Source organism: Ammospiza nelsoni, chromosome 10 (genome assembly GCF_027579445.1).
Source record: "Ammospiza nelsoni isolate bAmmNel1 chromosome 10, bAmmNel1.pri, whole genome shotgun sequence".
Taxonomy (NCBI): Eukaryota; Metazoa; Chordata; class Aves; order Passeriformes; family Passerellidae; genus Ammospiza; species Ammospiza nelsoni.
Genome location: NC_080642.1, coordinates 3916641 through 3942558, shown reverse-complemented (window position 1 = coordinate 3942558; position 25918 = coordinate 3916641). Strand labels below are relative to the sequence as shown.

Here is a 25918-nt window from a genome sequence, read left to right as displayed (position 1 = left end):
TCTCTTCTGTGCAGGGAAATAAAAGTTTTCCACAGTGCAGAGGAAACGAGGATAAAACCAAGCTCAGTGCAAAGTGACTTCACTTGCTTCCTATGTGGTTTGAGGTGGGAAAAGCCAAGGAGGGAAACCAGGAGGTCTCTCCCAATCCCTGTCCCTGCTTTTCCATCAGGCTTGATGAGCTGAAGCCCAACACTCATCCATGCCTGGCATTCCGTGGGTTAAAAAGCCACCAAAAATGGAGCTGTTCTCTCCACATCTAAATCAATAGGTGGCAAATGGGCATAAGAGAAGGAGGCCTGAGAATCTCATGAAACCAATTGAAAAAAGGAATTTAATCAGTTGCAGTAGGATCCGAGCCCTGTAGGTTGTATAGGATGTGAAGGATTTATATTGGATGATTGTCTAATCTTCCGTGTAAGTGGAACTTCTTTGGCCTTATTTTGAACCTGGAGTAATAAAGAAGGAAGTGAAAGCAAAGGTAAACTTAAAGTATTGTTTTACTCTAAATGCTTTCAGTAAAGGGCCTTGTTATCTAATGATTGGTACTGGATGGCTGGTATAAATCGTGCTGTTTGTTCCCTGCACTCATGGCAAGGGAAAGCAGAGGCAAAAGGAAATCAATTGGAACTAGCAGGTAACAAATGACCAGTCTTAGGCAAGCATAGCAGATGGGGGAAATAGAGTTGTGGGCATACATTATTGGGAAATGCAGCGGTGACTTTCCCCGTTATTTAAGAAATGCAGCAAATAATGAATATTTTTGATGGAGGGGGCTGCTCAGATAATTAAGAATGTGCAGGTGTTTGAATATTGAGTCATATTTTCAGTGTTTTCTTAGATGAGGTTCTTGCCCTTAATAATGAATTGCCAAAAGGAGAGCCAGAAGGTGTGGTGGCAGCTTTTGTGGAGAGAGGCAAGCCCACTTCATGCCAGCTGCCCCAGAGGAGTGCTGGTGGAGCCAGGCTGGCAGTGCACTGTCCACAGGCAATTCTGGAGTTGCCTGGCATTTTGGGAAATATTTTGGCACTACTGTGTCAGAATGAGCTCTGCAGAGTGGCTACCATATTGTCAGATGTGAATTGAGGAAAGGCTAAGTTCCAGTAGCTTTCTGTTTGGGGATTTCTCTTTTTTCTGGTAGATCTTTAGTGTTCAAAAAAATTTACTTTTTTGGAATACAAAAAAATCCTGTAAAGCTCAAGAGCAATCTCTTTTACAGTGTCAGGGTTTTTCTGGAGATAGGCAGGGAAAGGACCAACTGGGGAACAATTCTTTCTGCTAGGACCTGGTGGGATCCCTGGTTGTGGCAAAGAGGGCTGGATCAAATGGAGCGTGGGCAAAAATGAGTCTTTATCCACCTTACTTGCCATGTACAACCAAACCACCAATTTTACAGCCTTGATCCAAGGAAGGTTTTAGAAACCTGGAGCTGGGTGTAGGGATGGAAAGTGTCCTATGTGTGAGCAAGCACTGGGACACACAGAGATGGGAATCTTCACCTTTCATGGTTTTAAAGACCATAAAGACACTCTGAGGGACTCTGTTTTTGCCCTGTGTGGAGGGTGATGGTCAAAGTCCCCTCTAGATGGCCTGGATCAGGACTTGGCCTCCTACTATGCTCACCAGGCTTATTTGAGAGCCTGGTCTGAGTTAATAGTCCTTTACACATTGCTCTGTGTATGCAGGGAATGGGGACAGCTTTCTTTTAAAAAGTTTTCTCAAAGCATCTTAACAATATTCTCTGTATGTTTCCACACTGTATTAATTCTGCAAGCAAATCCAAAAGTACTACAGGGGGGATATCCTAACACCTTGAAAAGTATAAGTTAAAAACTGCTGAAAGCATTAAAGATGAATGAATCATAGGGTGAGAACTAGCATGACAGGTAAATAGGCAGAGCATAAAATGCCTCTGGAATCTGTGGGGTATTTGCAGGTACAAGGGGGCTTCTAAGTCAAGGTTCATTTACAATGTCTGGTTCCTCTCTCCAGGAAAGATTTCTAATAGATTCAAGGAGACTCCAAGCTTTTAGAGGGTCTTGGGAGAAGAAAGGCAGCTCTGTAAGGAAGGAGGTTTGGTTTGTTTATGGAGAAAACTCCCCAGTCACGTTCCCCATTGTGTCCTGCTTGGAAGAACAACCGAAGCCTTTCACTCTGTTTCTGTGCAGTGGCCACAGCTATTGTACAGAAACACCACATCCAGGGCATGGGAGCCTACCTGGAGATGGGCTGCAGCTCCTAGAAAGCCCCTGCTCCATCAGGAAAACATTTGTGTTTTACAATTTGATGTTGGTTGGAGTTTTTTTTATATATTTTTACTGCCCAGGATCTGTTCCAGCCTGTGGCTGCAGCACTGTCTGAATGGTGGAGCCTTGCCAAAAGTGAACAGTGTCAAATACTCTGTTTTACCATAACAAGTGCAGAGGTGAATGAGCACTGTCAAGAAAGCACCATGAATACTCTTTTCTGTTATTAACTGAATTTATTATTTTGCTGGTAAGAGTTACCAGCAGAAGGTGAACAGTAATTTCACATCTGCATGAGCCTGGGCTGGAAAAGGTTGGGGGGTAGAAGCAAGGTCTGACTGCTCGTTGCTAAACAAAACAGCTAAAATCACAAATATTTCCAGTCAGTCGTGACTTTAAAAATATCCAGAAGCATATTTGGATTTGAGAGCGTGTAAGAGAATATCATAACCTGCTCAGGCTATTATGTGAAACAGAAACAGGTTGAATAAATCATTACCTGTTTTTATTCACCCAGTTTGTGCAAATCTTACAGCATGGTCTTGTGGTGGTGTAAAACAACATGCTTGGCCTCTTCTGGTTGCACAGCAGCCCCAGTAGTAGCTTGGATGTTGGGTAGAGGTATGTGTTTTTATTTATCCTTCTTCAACAGCTCTGAGAATCCTCTTTGTTCACAATGGTCACATAGAAATTGTAGTAGGTGTTTCAGTGCTTGGATTTTTCAGCCAAATCCAAAGCTTTAAGGAAATCACCACCACGGCATGCTCTATGTACAGAGGAATGTTTCACTCACTTTTCTCATCAAGAGGAAAACTCATTGTTCATCCCAGAAGGATTCAATGGAGATAAAACCCATTCAGTTAATCTATTCAATTCTCCAGATTTTGAGGGTTGAAGAGGCTTAAGGAATTCTTCAGTAGTTTGGAATTATAGTCAGTAAAACCAGCTCTGATACAGCTCTAGGACAGATTCTGCACGAGTCCTCCACCCACACTAAAAGTTGCCCTGGGCTGCTCTGAATCCACCACTGGCAGGGGAACAGCAATAATGTGATTCAGAGATGCCAATGCAAATTGACCTAATTGCTGATGAAAGGCAAAGGGAGCAGGCACAACTTCTTAATTAAAAAAAAAATCTAATTTTAGGTTATTAGTTCTTTAAAGTAACTTTGGGTTATGGAGGTGTGACATGGCAGTGTCCTCTCAGCTTTCCCACTGAGAGAAAGGACTTTTCCCTCTTGATTTGTGCACAGCATTGCCCTGGGGATGTTCTGCCATCAGAGGTGGCTTTTCTTTTAATGGAGAAACAGGTTTGCAGCTTAGTTATCTTAATTTATGAACTGAATATTTAGAATGCGGAGATGACTTCACTGAGTTGTCTTTTTTTAATTACAAAAGCAAATAGAAATATTCAAATCAGATCACACTAATTAGCAGAGCTAATTATGTTTTCCCAAGCATCTCTCTTCTTACCTCTTCTGCAATGAAAAAAGAATCATTTGCTGATGATGTAAAACAGGGGAAAGGAGATTGCCATGACAATTAGCAGTAATTAATGAGAAGCTTTGAATTGCTTTGTGTTAACCTCAGCATCTGTTAGTAGAAAGTGCTTGGATTTGCCCACTGAGGGGTGTGGGTAGGCACAAACTCCTCCTCTGCCAAAGGGAAGCAAAGACACAGGGAATACAGCAAGGAGTTAAAATGGATTTACCCATTCTTTGTGTGTGTTAGAAATAATCACATGCACCTGCTGCAGATTCACATCTGTACCCTTCCAACAAATAAAATGATACTGGTGAACATTTTAATTGAAAGGATTTTTTGCTTCTTTAGGGCATATTTAGCTTGACTTGAATAAATGCATGATCATTGCAGCTGGCTGTAAGATGTTACTTATTTTGTACAGGAGCTTCTTAGGTTTCAGAGTTTAGTTTTTTTTTTTCCCCATACTGGAATGAAAATAAATTGCTGGAAACTTTTTATGGAAGGGAACTATATTCTAAAATAGCCTTTTTAATATTAAAAAGATCAAGTTTCTTCCAAGAAAGGTGTTTGTAATGAAAGGTTCCTCTCTGCCCTGTGACACACAGATATGTATTTATATGATGGAGTTACCTGCATTCAGAACTAAAAAGAAATATTGCTGAAAATATCTTCGGTTATGATTAATTTTCAAGGCATTAAGGTTAAATAAAAATATTGAAAACACTAGGTCAGGCTCCTACATTTGCAATTTACTGCTTTTGCTCAGACTTCTTGTCCTCTATGTCCATGGCACACATGAAATTTGTGTGACAGAGCCTGGTAATAGTGCAACAGAGAGCACAGATGACATCTTGCCCTGTGTAATCAATCAGTAGTTTGCCTTTAACAGTAGAGAGATCAGAATTTAATTGATGTTCTTTGGATTGGTCCATAAAACGCTTCCAAGTGGTTTGTATAACTGCAGATCCTGTGTGGCCAGTAGATAACATTCACATCTAAGGACGTTCTCCTTTGTAGATATTTAGATTTGAAGTTGTGATCCCCATGACCAGCTCCTTCCTGAGAAGTGACATGTGGAAGAGTTGAGGAACAGATCCATCTTCTGCACTGCTGCTTCCCTGTAATTGCTTCCTGAAAGCAGCTTGTCCTGGATGTGATTTCTGCAGCAAAGTGAGAAGAAGTCACATTAACCCACTGAAAGGGGAGATGCTGCTTCCAATTCTCCTCTTGCCCCTGCTTTCTCTGCTGATTTATGGATTCATTGTGTGCTTGCTCCTGACACAACTTGGTGTTGTCTCTGTCACCATGGCTGGGATATTTCTCTTCCTGAGGCTCCTGGGTCTGAGACTTGCACCGTCTCTAATTGAACAGCTGATGATTGATAATTGAATGCAAGAATAGGCTAAAAAGCTTGGCTTGTGCAGCAGAGGAAAATGAAGGCTATGATAGAGGTTATGTCTGATACTGAAGGTGACAAACACTCCTAGCAAACCATTTAAGCTAAAGGACAGTGCTGGAACAAGTACAAATGGGCAATAAAGTGTCCATGAATATTCTGAGGCCAGAAATGAGCTTTCTAGTAAGGAGAGGGTGAAAAGGAGGACTGCCTTCTACATGGGACTGATGGAGTGAGGACTCCACACCTCCACACTGACAGAGCTGTGTGCAAGGTGCCTCCAAAGCCCATGTTGGTGTCCCAGTGCCCTGGTGGAGCAGGTCACCACGAGGACACTGCTTTTGGTGGGTGTATAATAGGAGGTATGGATTTCCTGGTCTGGTGTCCATCTTTGTAACCCCTTTTGTTACAAATCATAGGAATCTGCTCTTTTTTTTTTTTTTTTATTTCATAGCCTTGAAAAGGAACACTGTAAAGGATGAAAACAAGGCAAAAGACAGTAAGGACTAATTTTAACATCTTCCTCTCTCATTTCTGTTGCTGCCAGACTTTTTGCATCCCAGGCTGAACGTGGCAGGCTGAAGGGTTGGAAGCTGACCTCCTGTGAGGTTGAGAGATGGTGGGGTAGAATAAATGTGGAGACCCTTTGTCCCAAGGAGTTTCATTGCTGAGCATGGCATTGCTTTGCTCCTGTGATATATGACCTATTTTGCTGTATTCTCTGCTGAGTTGGGGAAATAATCTTAGAGAGGTGCTTTGTGTGAAGGTCTGGCATTTTGTCTCAAGCTGTGATGCCAGAGTTTTGTTCTTGATGGTGCTCAGGCCTCAGCGTAATAAGTTTGCTTTCAAGAACTGGCGTTTTCAAAAACATTTGTTAACTTCATTTTTCTTCCACTGACCTGAGCAGCAAACCCCTGAGAGTGGAGTTAGGCAAGGTGGCACACTTGTGAGAAGCCTTTTCCATGCATTTTGAGGGAAGGCAAAGCTTTTGTCCCAGGGCTCTGGATCAATCCTTACTTTGCCTCTGTGTTGCTCAGTGTTGTGGCGTTGCTTTCTGCCACTGCTTCTGAAGTAGTTTGTTACTGGACTTGGAAAGAGCTTTGCAGTATTTAATCTCATCAGAGAAAACTTCCTCATCCCATTATTTGGGCAGTTTTGGGGTGGGGGAGTGGTTGTTTTCATTTGGGTTTTATGATTTATACTTCGTTTTTACGGTGTGTTTTTTCAGGAGGAGGATTTTTCGCTGCTTGCCTTTGTAGTGATTGTTTTGTACTTTCTTGGGACAAACCCGGCTCTTTTGAAGGTCCTTGTGCTTACGTGCAAAATATTGGCAGATCTCTGAGGCTGAGGAATGCAGTGGAAACCATAGTGCATCCTGTGCTTTGATTTCTGCAGATCTCCTTGTATTGGTCATGGGTATGAAGCTGACTTTCTTGCTTCTAGCTCTTATCGACATTAACTTCTACAATCATCTTTATTCCTATTAAGCTTCTCAATACACACTGTGAGCTGATTCAGGGCTAGTCTGGACTGGGTTAAATTAGCCCTGAATCAGGGCTGTAAATGCTACTGATGGTTCCTAATAATCTGGAAAAATTACAAAATATTTTTTGCTTTGGTTGTGCACTTTGAGGCAGCTGCGTGGATTTCTGGACTCCTGCCATGTGCAGGGTGGGTGCTCTGCACCTTAGGGAGCCAGGCCAGTGGGAGAAAAGGAAATAAATTTAAATTTTAATATATTTACATATATAAAATATGTCCTGGGCATGTTCTCTTCAGGGAGCAGTGCGACCAAGGTGTTTTTTTTTGGGTTGTATGCTCTGTTTGTCTCTGTGAGCTTGTCTTCAACTCCTTAAGAGTAAAATGGCTTTACTCACATGAATAAAAATTAGATTTAAGTGACAAAACTCTTGTCAATAGCATGAAGATTTTATGGTTTGATCTTTGGTTTCCCTGCTACCAATGATAATCTGCACCATGCTTCTTGATGTGTTTGTCAGTGGAGTGCAAACAGGAGCTCAAATAGTCTGGAATTGTATTTTATGTGTTGCTTGTTGGGATTAGAGAAAAAGAGGCTGGTAATATTTGGAGTTGGATGGATTTCATCTGAGCTGATTTGGACTTCCAGACATAAAATTTGAAAGCAGCCATACTGCTAAAATTAAAGAAAACTTGCCAATTTATGTTGTTGTTTTGGAAGAGTTTTGGGGAGTGTTTAATTTTGTGTTTGGAGTCTTTTTTGCTTGTTGCTCTTCTGAGTAGGTCAGGTTAATTTTTCTAAACTCCTCTTTCTCCATATTTTTACAGTTGCTTCTATTCCAAGTGTTAATTTCAGAGTTTGCATCTTGTTTGTTTTCCAGTTTCATGGACAACTTCACCTTTTTTTTTTGTGGTATTATCAGGGGCAGCGGAAGGGGAAAAGATTAAAAATAATCTTGTACCACTCAAAATAATATGAACTTTGAGCTCTGTGATTTCTGTACTGTATCATCAAGTGGCTCTTTTGCACTTTGAGAAACAGCATTTGAAAAAACCAATATGCAGCAGGAGCTCTTCTGGGGGTTAATACTTTGAGTTTTGTCATCCTTCATCCTTGCTTTCCCATGGTTTTCTTCCCTAGCAATATGTCAATGTGCAAATTCTGGCAAAAGCACAATTATGCACTCAAAACTCATGAGTTAAACTCCCCCCAGACAGATACTTTTAAAGGAAATCCTACAGTGTTCAACAGTGAGCATTTTTGTGTACAGCAAACTCCTCCCACCATGTGGGTACTTCAGGAATTTGCTTTCTCCCTCAGTCCCATCAGACTCTGACACTTTAAACTTCTTTCTTTTATTCATCTCATGGGGTCTGTGGACCCCTGACACTGATGATGGGAACAGGACACTGGGATTTCTGCATTCCAGAAGTGTCACCTCCTTCTCCTCTTCTGCAATGAGAGCTTTCAATGATACATCTCTTGTTGCTGGCACACAGTGGCTGATTTTGGCTTTCTCAGGCAACCTTCAGGTTGAGTACTAGTTATTTAGGGTGGTTACATCACTCAGTGATCTTTTAGTGCATTTTTTTCCCCAGGAAATAAGCTGTGACATATCTGTAAGCATCTATTCTCTTCACTGACATCCCACATCCCTCTGATCATTGTGTAAACACCACTCCTTGGGATGCTCCGGCATCACAGGCCTCCTAATTTGTAGCATTTGTAATTTTTTGTAAATACTCTCTTTGTAGATATTAAATAGCAAGCAGATGTCCATCAGAATATGTGCTTTATAGGCACTCTTTGGTTTGACAGAACTTTGAAGAGCGGATATGTGTTGCCTAGTAGCTTTTATTTTTGAGTAATTTATTTTAGGAAATCAGAAGTTGAGAAAAAACCCCAAAAATGTTTAAATATAGATCTTCACCAAAATTATAATTTGTATTGCAAATCATTGTGTAAGCCATTCTCTGTCCCTTATTAATTTTGGAGTTTTACATTTGGACAGTCACCCCTTAAACACACACGTGCTGGGTGAACAGCAAGTGCCTAAAATGTCCCTAAAATGCTCACCCTAAATAAAATCTGGCTATTTCACATCAGATGGGCTTTTGGCCACTAATTTTCAGTAGCTATGGACAAAATATTTCCAGGCTGGCTGAAATCCAGTGCCTTGATTTTTGCCCAGAGTGCTGCTGTTGTCTGAACTGAAACCTCTTCTGCTCAAGCATCTGAGTCTGGATGAAACTTCTTGTATATTTTAATGACATTTAAACTAAATTTACCAAATTGCTTTCTCATCTTCAAAACTACTTTTTTGACTGTTACGAAATGACACCATAGAAAATCTGCTCTAAAGCAGGGCAGAATCACAGAGGGGAGCTCTTCTCAATATATTTCCTCAGTGAGAGATTTATGTGGCATTTCTGGAATCAATAGGAGACTTTTCATTGATTTCAAGAGGAATACCTTGCTTTCAAAGAGGAATCAGACAAATCCCCTCCTCTCTGTGTACTTGATCTATGACACAGGATGTGCAGTTTTCTCTGGTGCTTCCCAAGTTCATAATTTGTATTTCATCCTCATGCCACTTTGTGAATTTATTGGCAGCCAGAAGTCCTCCATGAGGATTATAGAGTTTTGCCTACCTCTTGCTGGTTATAACATTTATTTTAAAGCAGCGTTTGGTTAGTTTTAGTTAAGGGCCGTGTGGGTGGGTTTGGTACCAGCCTGCCACCAGAGGAAAATTAGATTTTTAGGAGACTAGAATCCATCAAAACTCTGCCAGCACTTCCATGGGTGGGGGGATATTTGGTTAAATAGATGTTTATCTGGGAAAGTCATCATCTGGCTAGCAGCATACTGAATGTTTCTAAGCAGCTAATGTATACTAAACAAATTTGGTTTGGCTGCAGCTAGAGCTGCCCTGTGGAAATTCTCAACATACATTTGTTTGATTGAGCTGTCATTTTCAGTTGATCTGCTGATGATCTGTGTCACTTTGTTTAAATGTCCTGGTGTTTTTTTTTTTTTTTTTCTTTTTTAATACAGTGCAAAACCAGTCTGCTTTCTGTGATGGATTAAATTGAGGTGAAATTTGAGAGTTACTCCTGTTTTTGATTTCTGTGCCCTGAGACAGGTGGGCTGGAATGACAAAGAACTTCGCACACAAACACATTAAAACTAAAATGGAGTGGATGCCCTTATGATTTAAAACATCCGTAGATGTGTCAACTACCAAATGCTCCCGTTCAAAGTAGTTGCTGGGATTTGCACTTTAAGCAACAAATGGTATTTATTTGGTCTATCCTTCTCACCTAAAATACCTGGACAAAAGGCACATTGAGCCCTTTCCCTCCTTCAAAATTCCCTCTGGGTGCGTGAGTGTTGGGGTTTTGGCCTCTGGTGAGACAACACAAGGTTAATCCTGAGATGAAGTCCCTGGTGAGCAGCAGGGGATGGAAATGGGCTCTCCTGACTGGTGGGAGTCTGTCAGCCCAGTCTGGGAACTGGGCAGCATCTCTGGTGGTCTCAGCCCTGGAGATGTCCTTTGTGCAGGCACTTTCTAAGAGACCAAAGCTCCTTTCAGTCCCCACAGAACTTGGTTCAGTTTTTTTTTTTATTTGTTTTTGGAAGTATTGCTCAAGCTTTGGGATAGCAGTTGTGCTCCCACCAGCTTGGTGTACAAGTGAGATTCTGGTGCTTCCACTGATTTTGGAGAGCAGTGTTGGCTTCAACAGGAAAAGTGGGATGATGAGATGTGAGGGGGGCACAGCCAGCTCTGAGTAGAGTTCCTTGGGGAGGAATGCCACAGTTCATCCTGGTGCTTGGCCCTGAATTGCCACCCCTCCAGCAATGCAACTTCTCTCTATACCCAACTTCTCATCACACCCAATGTGGTCTTTTTATGCAAGCTTCACTGCATTTCAGTCTTTGCTTTAGAGCCCCTAGAAGGCTCAATTTGATCATCTCCAGCTTTTCTTGTGTGGGCTGTGGTCCATACATGAACTGCAGCTCTGAGAGAAGAGACCAAGGAATGCCAAGTCCAGACAAATTTTTCATTTTCCAAACATGCCACTGATTTGTTTTGTGACCATGGACTGGTTCTGTTCACCTCCACAGATGTGGTTGGTGAGATGGAGACATGGAGAGCTCTTTCAACACCTTCTCATGATAATGCTTGGGGTTTTTTTCCTCTGATATCCTTGGAGTTATGCATGGCCCTACCAAACTTGCTGAACTGAGGTTCACCAGGGTGTGGAGAAGGTCAGCTAAATGCCAGTTTGTTGTTGCTTTGCAAAGTGCTCCTTAGGAACGGCTGCTTTTATTTGACTTGAGTTTCTAATGAGCTTTCCAGGGAAAACGTTGAAATGCAATTTGTTCCTTCCTCTTCTTTACCCTGGAAGTGTCCTCTGTGGGCAGCAAATTGTGCCACTCTGTCTTTCCTGGTAGAGACACTGGTGCTGTAGGGAAGGATTTCTCTTGTAGGATCGCTTATGGCTTTGTGAAGTGTAATGGTCTAGCCTGAAAATTTCAGAGCATTTTTGGGTCTAATTTGGACAGAAGGAGTTCAAGTTGCTTTCAGAACAATTTCAGGAAAAGCCACACTATTTTCCTGCCATAAAAAAAACCTCAGCTTCTCAAGCCATTTTTGCTCAAGGACTCCACCACTTCTATGATTTAGGACGTGTCTCTGTGTTTATATATATATATTATATTACATATACATGCTGTATATATACATCCTTGTCATTATAAACAGTACTTAAATCCATGTCCGTAAACATAAATAGATATAAAGTTAAGTACTCTTTATAACAGAGGATTAGTCCACAGTGACATAATAGGTAGAAATCAAGTATATAACAACCTCCTGTTAGTTTGAGTCCTGTGAGATCCTTGGGGATGGAGAGCACTGCCTGGGCCAAGGTCTCTAATGGCATGGCATCCAGTTACATGAAGGCTGAATTTACTCCATTAAGAACTATGTATTTATTTAAGCTGTCATATATCAGCCTGCGCATGAAAACAATAGAGCTTGTGCAGATTGCCAGTTTGAAAAAGGGGAAAAAAAAAAAGAAAAAGATTATTTTTCAAATTTTCTTCCAAGTTGTTGGGATGAACCAGAAGCTTTCAGAGTGCTGATTTATTGCTCTCTGTTAGCAGCTCCCCAGGACCCCTCTGATTCTCCAAGATCAACAGCTTCAGAGAAAGCAATACAAGGTGTATGGAACAAAGAGGGGAATAAATTACATTAGCAGTTAACTTTCTTTACAGTTAATATATATTAATAAATACCTACAAAACGTTTGAGGCTTTGACCAGGAAACCATGCAAAATAAACTGTAGTCCCACTCTTTTTTTTTCTTTTTCTAAAAAGTCAAAATAGATCTAACTGATGTTAACTGTTTCACAGCGGGGGTCTCGTTCTGGTTTCACACTGGTGTCACTGTTGATTTTGGAGGGGGGATGTGATCAGAATAAGGACTGTCACTCCTCCCTCCCTCCAACAGGCTGCTGGTGCTGCAGGAGCACTTGGCATTTCCATACTGTCCTGCTTTGCATCTTCAAAGCTCTGGGGAGAGATGAGCTATTCACCCTGGAGCTCATCTGAGGCAAATGAGATAATATGAGCCCGTGGAAGAAATGGGAAACCCAAGAGGGAATGGGGGAATTTGTTACTGGATATGTTTGCAAAAGCAACTGAGTGTGCAGTGTCAGAGCTACCCGCTCCCAGCATAAGCAAAGGCCCTGTGCTTGGAGAGACCAGAGGGGTGAGAGCCCAGGGAGTCCTTCCTGTTAGTCCTGCATGGGCTGAAATATCTTCTTGATCTTTTTCTGACTGGCTGGGCTTGGAAAACTCTGGGCTTTGCTGGCCAAAAACTCCCCAGTGGTTTCTCTGTCTGTGGAGTTTTTCTGCATGGAGCTCTCCAAACATGAGACATGGGCAGGCTCTTGGTCCTTGAGAGCTCCAGAAGAAGTTTCCCCTGTGAGTTCAGCAATGCAGATGGATGTAATCCATTTTGCTTTTTTTCCTCCAAAGAAGAGGGAAAAGGGGTGAACAGAGTGAGTGTTGCTCTGTGTCCAAGTGAAGGGAGTAGCAAAGGGCTTCTGGCTGAGGTGGAAAACATGTTAAAGAGGGAACAGGCACCTCCCAGCATCAGCTGTGGACCACCAGCATGGGAGAGAGGCACGAGTGGGAAGCTCTTAGGTAGTGTTAAAAACCTCCAAGCACTGAACCACAGAGAAGTCACCCTTCAGAGACATGCTAGGTAAAAGTACAGCCAGAGAAACACCCTTGGAGGAATTTCCAAATTACATGAGGAACAATTTTATAGCAAAGAGGTGACAACATCCTAGATTTGCCAGATTTCTGCAAACACTTTTCCTTTTAAAACAAGTCTCCTGATTGCTCAGCAAAACTCAGAGCTCTAATATTTGGGGTTTGGAATTTTTTTTCCTTTAACTTCTCTGAATGTTTTTAAATTTTTTTTTTTTTTTTTTTTTTTTTTGTTAATAGCATGGGAAAGAAAAAGAAACATTTCTGAGAAACGGAAGGTAAGGGAAAAAAATAGAGGGGGGGGAAGAGTGGAGGGGAAATGAAGGATTTTGAGGGGAAAGCTAACTTGTGTTTTGCAAGCACCTTCCTGCAGCAGAGGATGCAGACAGGGCATGGGGAGGGAGCTGTGGCCACTGGCACTGAGGCAGTGCAGCATCTCAAGCTGAGCTGAAGCACAGAAACCTGTGATGGTGAAGGAGCTGGGCCCCCATTTTATCTCTTTGTAGATGTCTTGGCTGCAAAACCCTGGTGTTTCCCCTTGTCCTCTTATACAAAGGCCAAGAAAAATAATTGCTACAGATTCTTGTAGGTTCCTGCACTCATGTATGCCACGCTTGCTAGAAAATAAAACTATCTCAGAAAGGTAATGGAGAATTTAGCTGTACTTAATGGATGTAGTTTCCTTTTGCCTCCATCCTTGTTTAAAGTCATCCTGCCATGGAGTTTGGGGCTTGCTGTAGGGCAGCAAGCAGCTTTTTCCCAGTTTTGCTTGGATGCCTGCAGTAAACGGTGTCAGTTCCATGGGCAAACCTTTTCTGCATCACCACGGAGATGAACATTTTGGTAAACTCAGACAAAAGTCCCACTGGCATTAAAGTAAATCCTGTTCTTTGGGACAGACCAGCCTTCTGAAATGGGGCAGGAAACACAAATGTATTTTATCAACCATGAATATTTTGTTGAGATTAAAAGTTAATTAGTGTTTATTTAGAATATGTGGCTGGCACAGGTAGAATTATGTCAGAAAAAGTTGTGGAATTGCTTTGAAGAATGAACAGGGTCTGAAACAAATTGGTGGTGGAGACAATGTAGATAAATTCAGTTCTGAATGCTTGTTTTTTGGTCTGGACAAAAATGAAACAAAGATTATTGCACTCTGAAAATGTGTAGTCTTTTTGAGTGACATATCAATGAGAAGAACTTGTCAAAATATGCCAGCCAAGACCCTGGGTTTCATGGAGACAAACAGGAAAAATTTCATTCAAGTTTTACACTAATCCTACCCAAAACAGCTCTGTCATACAGGAATAAATGTGTATGCACATGTGGTGAAATAAAACTGTCCCAAAGCTTGCTTTTTTTTTTTAAATTAAAAACCATAGTGAATACAAACATATCCTGATTCCCCAGAATGCTGCAGAATACACCTGACACGAAGTAAAGTTGCTCTTGAGATTCATGATTTTCCAATCAGCTAAGTACATCCTGCATGTTACTGGGTGACCTTCTGCTGAGGAGTTTGCTTGCAGGAAAAATTGTGGCCTTGTATCTCCTCGGAAACAAATGCTGGAAGCCAGTCCTGCCAGACCTTGAGGTTTTGAAGTGGACAGTATTGTAGGATTAATTACCCGATACTTTTCCTGATTAGTGTATTTGTTATGAGTACTTCTGTTAGTGCTTCAAGGACTTAACTACAGTGTATCACAGTGTCACTCGAGTATAATTAATGCTCTTTCACTGTAATTGCATAATTAAAAAGCTGTCTGGCCGCTGGTGCGAAACTCTACAGCAGTTCAGTTTTCCAAAAGCAGCTCCCCAAAAGTCCATCCCTCCCTGGAATACTTGGGCATAGCTCAGGAGCAGCTGCATCCTGCTCTGATAATCTCTCAGATCTTGCTCTTTTATCCCAAGCATTTTGGGATTGTCCTGTGTAAGGCCAGGGGTTGGAATTGATGATCCTTGCAGGTCCCTTCCAACTCAGGTTATTCTGAGCTGCCTTCTCCCCACTGGTCTCTGTGCTCTACTCTTCCAGGTGGAGTGCAGTCTCTTTGGGATTCAGGTAGTGCAGGTCCCCTCCCCGGGGTGTTTTTGCCCTGGTGGTGTGAGAGAGATGATGTGGTCACTGAGCTGCCACTGTTTCATTCTTTTTAAGCTCTTGGTACTTAGAGTGGGAATTGCTCAACTCCTCAAAGCAGATGGATGGGCGTTTGCAGGCTGGTGCTGGAGTGCCTGCTGGCAGGAAGGGGTTAAATTCCTTTTTATTCATAATGTGCTTTTGAAACAAAACTTCATGACCTGGCTTTTTTCCCCCCTTTCCTTTTTTATTTTTTTTTTTTTCAAGTGATTACACTTTGCCGCATTATAAGGGAGCAAACGCATTTGTGTCTCAGGACCGAACTCTACCAGATACTGACATGTTCAACATCTCCTGTGGCTTACCAAACACATCAGGGATGTGGACCTCCCTCTGTTTTCTCATTATGCCAAATAATGAAATGTGGAAATAATTCTAATCCTTTCTTCTGGTTGTGCTGTACCTCTGAAAATATGATAAACTCAATCCAATTAAAAGTCATTACCTCTACAAGGCTCAGTCTCTATCTATAACCTTTGTTTTATAATTCACTCTGTTATCTGTCTTCATTATAATTTGGTAGAATAGTCATCTTTTATTACTGCTTTCTGTTGGAAAGAGGCATGTGATTTCCAGTGCTACTTTGTGACGCATCTCAGTTTAAAACAGGAAAGGTCTACTAATGAGTAAAAAGAAGTTCAGTTACACTGATTTATTACATTGAGATAAAGTTTCATTTGTGTTGATTATAATACTGTAGATTTAAGTAATTGTTTTAATTTAAAAATGTTCTTTTACAGCAATAGTTTTTCCCTGTGGCAGGGACTGTTAAAGTGCATTACTTTTCTTCTTACCCCAGCTGATACAGATTTAGTTAGATTTTGTTCCTAATCAGTATTTTCTGTGTATAAGTGGCTGGTCTCACTAATTCACGTTTAACCTTCTTGTCCTTAATTTTGTCCTGATCTGGTTGGCTTCTTGTGCCACGTCAGTGTGAGAATATATGTCATGTTTACCATTATGGCAATCAAACAATGAACAAAAGCTAGTTCCCTTAATCCATTTTTCCTCCCTTAGCAGTGACCAGTACTCAGGGCTAAAAATTTCAAGACAGATTTTTTTTTCCCCCCTTGGGTCTACTCCATACAGAGAGTCATGAAGGGCATTAGTGAGTGTTAGCTGCTGCAGCTCTCCTCAGTTGAAATATCTTACCAAGATACAAATTTAAGCTATTAGTTAGAGTTTCAGCATGCTTTAGGCTGCCTCCCAGCCCCTGTGCATCTCTCCAGACTCCTTGCTAGCTGCAGATCCCGCTCTCAGTATATCAAATCCTACAGCTGGCATTTCCCTCTTCTCTTACCCCCCACTCTGTGTAACCCAGGAAAGGTTTTGAAAGTCAAATATATATTTATTCCATTGAGGAAACTTTATCAACCAGCACCAAAGTTTATTGGCACTAGCTAGTGATATAATGGGTAGTTTAAACCCTGCTAACTGCGAATAATTTTTCAGCCGTGTTTATGATTGCAGTAGGCTCTAACAGACCAGAAGTACAGATAACATAAATATTTCTACCAGAGATGATTGTACTGGAACTATAAATAAAAATTAGACTTAACTTGTAAATAAATTCACTGCGTGCCAGCCAACATTTATAAACCTTTGTTGCCGCATGTAGTACAGTAATTTATATGGAAAAGCGCACAGGAACACAAGCAGCCAAATTTTACTTTTCAGTTATGCAGGTGCAACTTCCCCCCCACATCAAGGAGAGTAGCTCCTGTGCAAATGAAAGCAGAATTTGACCCACAGTCTCTCAGTGCTGGACCCTAATTAAAAGCCAGCGTCTGGTCCCCATCAGATGCTTTTGACTGTGTTGCTCAATTAGACACGAATGACACTAGACAGAGCACCAAATGCTACTAGTTATTGTAGGGCTGATGGTGAGAATTGCCAGAGACCACAGGCAGGTCCCTACACTGTTACTATATTATAACTTTGCTGGTTTAGTACCAACACTTGGAAACGCTGAAATTATACTCTCTTAAAGACCTGATGCTCTAGAGCGTGCTCAGCTCCTTTTCTCATTTGCCTGGGGACAGATTTCTCCTGAGTGCTTGGTGCTCATCAGGAACTCCCTTCTGCTGCCAGTATGAGCCTCTTTCAGGGTTGTTTTCTGCAGACTGTATGATTTGAGAAGCAAAATCTGCTTCCCATATGAGGAGGGTTTTTAATGTGAATTATCTGCTCTGTTCTTATTGATGTGCACCTTGCCACAAGGCACAGACCAAAGCCACCCAGTGTCCTTGGCACGGGATGCTCCAGAGGTGACCCTGGCTGAGCTCCCTTTGCATTTCATGCAGATGCTGCTGCCCACAGTGCAGCAGCATGAGAAGCTGGTGATTTATGTACCTCAGCCCCAAAGCCATGCTCAGGCTGCCTGGAGCTGCCTTTTTCTGCTGCCTTTGTCCGCGCAGCTTTTCCTACAACTCCCTCTTCTGCCGGCAAGCAGAAGGGTTTGCTTGCTGTGGCTAGAGGCTGAGGTGTGGAAGCTTTGCTGAGCCCTCTGCGATCAGCAGTGTCACGAGCATGAAGGGAAGGCTGAAATCTGGGCACCACATTTCCCTCTCATTTTGTTACATTAGTGTCAATCTGAAGAAATTTGAGTAATTTTGGTTAACTCCAGGACAGACGCTGATCTCTTTTATTCCTCGGTGGAAGTCTAAAGTAATTACTTTAGATTTAGCAGTTGTGTAAGAGAAATCAGAATCTGGCCTTTGGGGCCACCACACGGGTGCCTTGGTCCCCCTTGCTGTCATAGCATGAGCGTGATTTTTGGGGTTGGACTTTTGGAGTGAGTTTTGGACAGCTTTGGTTTTCTCACACTTGTGTTAGGGTCGAGTAACACAAATATGCAAAATCCCCATGTTTTTGAAGGCTAATGGTTGTGAAAGTATTTTTCCTTGGTAATTGAAGTAATGACTCAGAACAGCTTCAAGTGCTGTGTTTATCTCTAAACGTGCTTGTAATCTCTTTTGTTGTACAATGGAACCTGCCATTTGTAAGAGAGTGTTTCTCTCCCATGTTTTGTGATTTCCACCTAACTGGGAGTTACCAGCTCTAGTCTGGTTAGAATCTAATCTCACTTGATAAGGTCTGCCCGATGCTTTTCACAATGGGGTCCTGCCTGGGGGTACCAGACTGTTACAATACAAATAATAATAAATAACCGTCAATAGGTCCAGCTCCACAGAACAGTTCTGTGAAAAGGGAGCGGCACAAACCAGTCTCAGGTACTTTGACTGATAAAGTGTTCAGGTAGAGTAATGTAGCCCTTGGCTGGAGTCCTTCCTGTGCCTGGAGATAGTAACCCAATCTCTAAATGTTTCTAAAGCTAAGGGTCCCTCTTTATGTCTCCTCTGGCCCCCTCTGAGCTGTGCCTACCTCCTGTGGACAGTCAGATGGCTCCCATTTTGTTCACCACTGGCTAAGAACTCCTTTTGAACCTAATGGGCTTTCTTCTCTTAATTTTCTGCTTTTCTTGACCTCCTGTGTTCTAGACTGATGTGGATATATTTTGTAATCAATCAGTCTCTGCCTGTAACAGGTTTTTTTTTTTCTTTAATACTTGTTCAAACAAATTCAGATAAAGGTGTCCATTTGTATGCAGCAGGAAATGCCTGTCTCGTTTTCAGATATCCCTGCAAATACTCCAGGCTGATTTCCTCTGCACTGAATGGTGATAGTAGGTCAAACAAATATAAATGCTCACTGCTCTTTTTCAAGGATCTGATTTAGGAGTTTGTGGTACATTCAGGTGCACCCTCACCTCCTGTAGGAGAAGGGATTAATTCACCTGATCCTACCATCCAAAACCCTTCATTAATGCATCCTTGCTGGAGGCTTGTACAAGGCATAGTCTACACAGCTAGGGGAGCTCAAAGCTCCTGATATGTGATAGAATTCTCCCATGAAACAGAGGTGTGCCCTCATGGTGTCCAGTCTCTGGGACTAGGGGTCATCTCCCCTTTGAGAAGCTGCAGGCGTGAAACTGTATGGCTCTTCTCATTGCAAAGAGCCACTCTGGCATTTATCTCAGCTCTGGCTTTGTCCTGCTCAGAAGGTGATGGCATTCTGAATTAGGCTCTCTAGATGCCTTTGCTTTCAGCCTGCCTCTTTCCTCCAGAGTAATCCAGTTTACGATTAAATCACTGGTGGCCATGTGCATGAATCCAAGTGCAGAGACCTGCGCTTATGTGCTGGAGTGTTTGTCAGTCAGTAGTCGCTTTGGGAATATATCTTCTTAAGCACAAATAACCTGAGGAAGGGAAGAACAGAATTCCTTATGAATATGTTTGTTTGCTACGACTGGCTTTGGCCATGGAGATTTGGTCGCAGACTTGATCCCTGTAAGACTTTGTGAGATGTTTGAGCTTAAGGCTGCCCTGAAACACAGATAAGTGCACCAGGCCCGCATGTCTGCTCACTGTGAGGGGCCATGGTGTGGCATTCCAGCTGCAGCCAGGCACAGCCCTGCTGAGCATGAGGCTCTGACAGCAGCACTGGGCTGCGCTCAACCTCATCATCAGCGCCTCTTACCTAATTGCTCTTGGAGAGGAAAACTGGGCTGAACTGAGAAGCATCCTCATGGAAGGAAGTCCTCTCCTCCTCCCAGCCGTGCACAGGAGGCCTCTCAGTCTTGGAATGGCCCCAGGCCCTGGAGCTGCAGCAGCAGCTTTGGCACGTCGCTCTCCCTCCTCATCCCCAGCCACGTGGGCTCTTTCCTGCTGGTGGGCAAGGTTGTGACAAAAGTGCAAATGCAGGTGTCCACCCTGGCCTTTTAGTAGCAATTAACCTTTACTCCTGGGTTTCCTTTGAAGATTGCTCATGTTTTTATTGTAAAATAGTGGTGAAGAATTTCATGGAGACTAATATCTAAGCTTCCACATAACCTAATCTCATCTGTTCCCTTATCAGGGGCCTCATTTTTTACTTCATCCCATTTATGGTGGGGATAATTATTGGCGTTTAAAGAGGCCATCTTGAATTTCAAAACTGGAGTGCTATCTGTGTGAACAATTTGCAGTTCACTGTGAAAATGATGCTTATCAGCAAAGTCTCTGTGTCTAATTCTAACCTTACAAAGATTTCTATCAGTCAATATCCTATGGTTTTGCTGGAAGTCCCTCTGATCCGTGTGGGTGAAAATTTTAAGGAAAATAGTCAGGCACCCTTTGAAAACTAAGACCAGAACCTTGGTTCATGTATATTGATTTTAATAGAACTGCTTCTATCATTAATGTCACAAATACATCTTAATGGTCTTCCCATCTCTAGGTCAGTCATAATTCAACTCTGTGTCTATTCTGAGGCTTAAAAATACTTTTTTTTTTTGCTAGAATACATTGCTGTTTCAGGCAAAGGACTATTTCAGTAATCCATTTTACCCACACTTAGAGCTTTGGGGCATAGAGGAGTATTATATTTTCCAGAGCTTTCAAGCTGAAAGCCCGTGTTTAACGACGACATCGGGTGTGGCTGCTGGAAATCAAAGGAGGCACAATAGACCCAGCAAACGGACTTGTCTCCCTGCCAGGCTTTCAGAGGCCAATTTATCAGCTGCAGGTTTGACCCTATATGGCTAAAAAACGAGCGTAGCCAGAATGACTGAGATAAGTATAACTGAGGCCTTTGAGTCTGCGAGAGAGAAATTAAACTGGACTGTCCCTGGGGAAGATGAAACATCTGTAAAGCTCTGCTTGCCGAATGTTTAAGGCTCAGCTTGTGCTGGCTCGTAGGCAGGCACTGCTGGCAAGTGGAGCTGAGGAAGGTGGCCCTTTGGGACAGGCACAGAGCCGGTCGTTGCTTGCTGTGACTTCAATTATTTGGCTGAGATACTCTGCTATTTTGTGGAGGAGGGTTGACTGTGGGACACAGAGTGCCTTGGTTTTATGGGATACTGCTTGGCTGGACAGGGACAACAGCAGTGACTGTGTGAGATGGGCTTTTTAAGGAGTTTGAGTGTCAGGCACCCAGCTGTCATGGAAAATCAGTGGGATTTAGATGCCTGAAGTTTTTACCCCCAGCACCCCCCTTCAAGTGAGCCATGTGCTTATCATCATCCAGATCACTTTCCTTGTGTGATTTCTCTTCCTGCACCCCATGTGTATACATGGGTTAGGGTTTCTTTTTTTTACCGCTGTTCCAAAAACAGCTGAAGTCTTTTAGGCAGGACTGCAATCTAAACAGTTGGGGGAAGACATCTGAACGGGAGCATGCCTGGGTGCAGCATTGCTGCTGGCCTGCAAAGTCAGGGAGCACATTCAAATTCTGGGGGATGCTCAGGAGCTGTGGATGGACCTCTGTCACCTGTCCCACCATGCTGGAGCACGGTTGTGTCTGGGGACAGCAGCAGTGCCATGCTGTAACAGAGGTGGCTGCTGGAGGGGTTGTCTCAGTGCAGGGCAAAGTGAGAGGTGGCATCCAGGTAGAGCTGTGTCTCTATCCTTTCCATGCCCTCTTTCCTGCCCTTTGGAGTCCCAGATAAGTGGTGCTGGGGGCAGGAAGGGATGGCATGGGTTCATGAGAGCAAGCTCTGTGCACCAGTGCTTTCATGAGCCCCTCAGCATCATTGCCAAAGCCAGCTCTGACAGGTAGGATTTCTGAACCACAAGCAATGGGAAATCCCTCTCTGCGTCCTTCTCAGCTAAATGGTGGAGTCAGTCAAGATTTTCTACTTCTCAGAATGCCAGGTATTAGTAAAGTGACAAACTGATCAATATTGGGTTCAATTGCTAAAGTGCAGGCAGAGTCTGCCAAACCGGAGGCCGAGGGGACGGGTAGCTGAACTTTCCTGTGACATGTATGAGGTCATAGCCAGTGCCACATAAAAGAAAGAAAAACACTTCATGGCTGTGAATAAATTGCTCACAGATGAAGAATCCAGTTTGCCAGTCCTGTGATGGGAGCAATCTATTCCAATGATTTGTTATGTCCCAGTGTTTGTCTTAGGCAGTATCAGAAGCATGAAAGTACAGATATAAAACCGTGAGATAATATGTAACAAAGATGTGAGAGACAATGGGCTATGACCAGCTTCCAGTGCAAAAGGCATACGGTGCTAATCTCCCATGGATAGTTTCTTAAATGAGCAAGAAATTGAAAGAACATTTTAAAGTTTCCTGTTTCTTCACTGAAACAGAGTCATTCTGAAAGCCAAGCCCAGTGTAACGCTTTCATGTCTAGTCCAACCATATTATGCAAATATTCTCAAGCTCAGGTTTTAAATACCTGATCTCTTAGTTTCAGTCCTTGGAGAACAGTATTCTCACCTCCTATTTAGGTTTGAATTAAGTGGAATGAGTTCTGGTGTGTATAAAACCCCAAGAACATGAATACATTAAATGAATATAAACAGCAAAGAAGGCTTTTTTGGCTAGTTTTGCTGTTTTGACTCTTTTGCATGTAGAGTTGAGTTAAGCACAATATTGCTGGTGCAGCTAAAGCCCCTGCTGAAGTAACTCTGAGTTTTTGACTAAAAGGAATTTATAATCAGTCTTACATTTAAGGCTGTCAAAAATAGTGAGTTTTTCTTTTTTATTCCTTTTTTTTTTTTTAATTTTCTGGCTAAACCCCAGAGATGAAGGTAGTTTTTTTTTTATTTTTAATGTGTTTTGGATCTGCCCCAGTTTTTTTTGCAACTGTAAGAGGAGAAGGTTCATGTTCTCTATAAGGTGCTGTTTGGATCCTGAACTTATTTTAGACCATTGCATTTCTTAGAGGTCAATGGTAAGACACTGATTTACATCAGCTGAAGCTCTTGCCAAGAGTTGTGTGGTAGGCTGGATCCTTTCTCCGAAGACTAATTGGAGGCCATCAAACTTAATTTTGGCTACTTTAGGTTCAGTCTGTCTCTCTGCAAGACCAGTGAAGTTTTCCTGCTTTTCACTTCTCTTAGATTTCAGTTGTAACATGTAATGCTGGCTTTCAGTTGTAATTTCAAAGCATGTGTGGGGTGCAGTGCTGTATCCAGACTGGAAAATGGGGTGTGCCTGCCTTTACATCTGTGTGCAATTCCCTCGCCTGTGCTCAGTGATGCAAACCACTTTTGATGTCAGGAATATTCAGAACCACTGTGTTATCCCCAGGCCTACACCAGAGAAAAGGCGCAGCTCCATCCAGGGTGAGGCTGTGCTGCAGGGTTAGTGATTGGTGACGTCTCCCAAGCTGTCCCTTCCATTCCATGTGCAGGCTGAAGGGGTTTCATGTGCAAAACCTGACAGGGTGTTTCAAATCCTACCGTTTCTCCTTCTTTTCCAGGTGATGAATGTTTGTACGAGAGCTTTCCAGAACTTCCCTTGGGGGAGGTGCCAGAAGCTGATGGAGAGGCTGCAAATGTCCAGTGCCCAGCATCCATCAGCATCCAAGAGCCGTCTTCTCCAGCGACCTCCAGCGAAGCTTTCACACCCAAGGAGAGCTCTCCTTACAAGGCTCCAATATACATTCCTGATGACATTCCCATTCCTTCAGAGTTCGAGCTCAGAGAATCCAACATTCCTGGAGCAGGATTAGGGATATGGACCAAAAGGAAGATTGAAGCAGGGGAAAAATTTGGCCCTTTTGTAGGAGAGCAGCGGCCACACCTGAAAGATCCTAGTTACGGCTGGGAGGTAAGATTCTTTCTCTACATTCTTTTGGTCTGTTGAGTTATTGTGTATCTATAAACACAGAAATATTTTCAGAATTTGAGTCTTATCCTGGAGCAGCCAAAGCATATTTATGTGCACAAAGTGCATCGTGGCCTTTTGGAGTTTTCTGGATGGAGACGAGTGTAAATTGAAAAAGAAAAAAGTCAGAAATTAATATTGCTCTTCATGCATGAAATCTGTCTGGGTGGATGTTGGCAGGTGATGCTCCTTTTGAGGAAAGTGAGGAAAAAGTGTTGTTGGAACATTTCTATACAATTTTGAATCAGGTCTTGGATAGTCCTGTGTTATGTTTCTTGGTGAGGGATTGGCAAAATCGCTGCACTATAGGTTTGAAATGAAACTGGGTGCTGTTTCAGGGTTGAGAATTGCCACTTTCTGTCAACAATGATTAAAATAGCCCTTAAATCTAGTGATGTATGGCTAAACTTCCTATTGAAGAACTTTGTGCTACTAGGGGGCTTCAAAAGCTGCGAGGTTGATCCTGCTTCCATTTTACTTAATGGGAATTCTGCCACTCACTTGGTGAAGGAGGTTTGAATGCTAGACCCATACCCAGCCCTCATGGGAATGGTGTGGTTTGTGTTATTTCTGCAGATGCTTTGGGGAATCCTTTCCCTGAAGGAGCCCATGGACTCCTTTGGTGAGTACAGGTGCTGGATCTTGCTTTCCCTGCCTTCAGGGACAGCATTTTCCTCACTGTGGTATCACTGAGGGTCTGCCTGAGCTCCTGGTCCATGGTCAGGTCAGGGATTCAAACATCAAGCAGTGCTGCTGTTGTGTTATGATGTAACAAATGTTCCTGCATGGTTTTATTCATGGTTTTAACAATGTGCTGCAGGAACAGAGCACAATCTCTGCTTTCCATCTGTACGTTTCCTTTGCTTTCTGATAAGGGGAGCCGTGCAGGGTTTGTGTGGCTCTCCAGGGGCGCGCCTGACCTCTGGAGAGATGGGAGTTCATTTTCCCAGGAAAAATGGAGTTTCCTTGTGGAGCAGAGCCTCGCAGATATGGTGGAAAATGGAAGCTTGATTTGCTCTTAACTACCCATAAACACTCAGGGAGTTCATGACAAACTTTCCATCCAGCTGTTTAAACTCTTGTGAGACCTGTGACAATGTGACAGAATAGTGTCAGGAGAAATCATAGACTTGGCAGCACTCTACTGAGTTAGCAGACTGTGATGCAATATAATTGCTAGTGAGAAATCTTTATTATTTGAAAAAGGCACCAGGAAACCATAAAATCTGACCTTTAACCACACCACAATTAAGCTCAAATATTGATAACAGAAATTAAAGCAAAAACTGTTGATACATGGCTGTTCTTGCAGGTTTAACATTTTTCCAAAATTAGGGCATTTTAGACTGGACACTCAAGTGCTGTAGGACAGGATAATCCCACTAAGACTGAGGGAAATCCATCTCGCTTTTCACACCCTTAGATGCTGGCAATATGCTACAATATTAGAGACTGGTTTTCCTGCTTGGAATATTTCAGATTTTGGGGTCTGTGATATTCAGACAAGAAATTAATATCTTGATAGTGCTGGAAGCCCAGCTGGCAGCCTGAATCCCTTTCAAGCTGCAGGACTCGTGCCATTTGAATAGTGTTATTTATTTGGGACAGCTGGGGCAAGCTATTGAAAAGTGTTGGAGCAAAATCACACAAAATCAACAGTCAAGTCCCTCTGCAATTTGGTCACTCACCCAGAAGTATTCTGTGGTGCTTAAAGGAACTTGAAATTGAATATTTTTTTTTTTTCAACAAGTGGGTTAAATACATTTACTGTAGTTGAAGAGAGACAGAGAAATTCTGGTTAGCAGAGTTTACACAGTGAGTAAAATGGCACAGAGTGATGGCTGGGCTAGAGGAGGGATGTGGGGGATCCTGGTAGTGCTGGACAGGGCTTCAGTGATGCTCCAGATTCCACCCCAGATTCTCGTCATCACACTCAGGAATCCACCACTTCCTGGGGCTTGTGCTTTGAATATTAAAGAGGGAAAGAAGCTGATACTTCTTTGTGGGTGGTGGGCTCAGGCAATGCTAAAAGCAGTGTGGAATGGGGAGGAAAACTATCATTTACTGAGGTTTAAGTATGGTCTTTAAGCTTTTCTGGTGCTGTTGTTTTCTGCTTAAATGGGCACTTCTGGGAAACAAAGAGCATGTCCAGCCAGTCCCAGCAAACCAGTTAACAAATGAGAATTAATTCTGCTGTTGCTCATAACCAAGGTGAAATTTAGTTTCAAATTT

General features: G+C 42.6%; 1 protein-coding gene across 4 annotated transcripts in view; it reads left to right on the top strand.

Moving 5' to 3' along the window:
* Positions 1-25918, top strand: part of MECOM (MDS1 and EVI1 complex locus) — a 325715-nt gene that overhangs the window by 122458 nt on the left and 177339 nt on the right. For all 4 annotated transcript variants that reach the window (XM_059479099.1, XM_059479093.1, XM_059479098.1 and 1 more), the window contains exon 2: positions 23280-23629. In XM_059479099.1, the coding sequence (XP_059335082.1) occupies positions 23280-23629 (350 nt within the window). The remainder of the gene's footprint in view (positions 1-23279; positions 23630-25918) is intronic.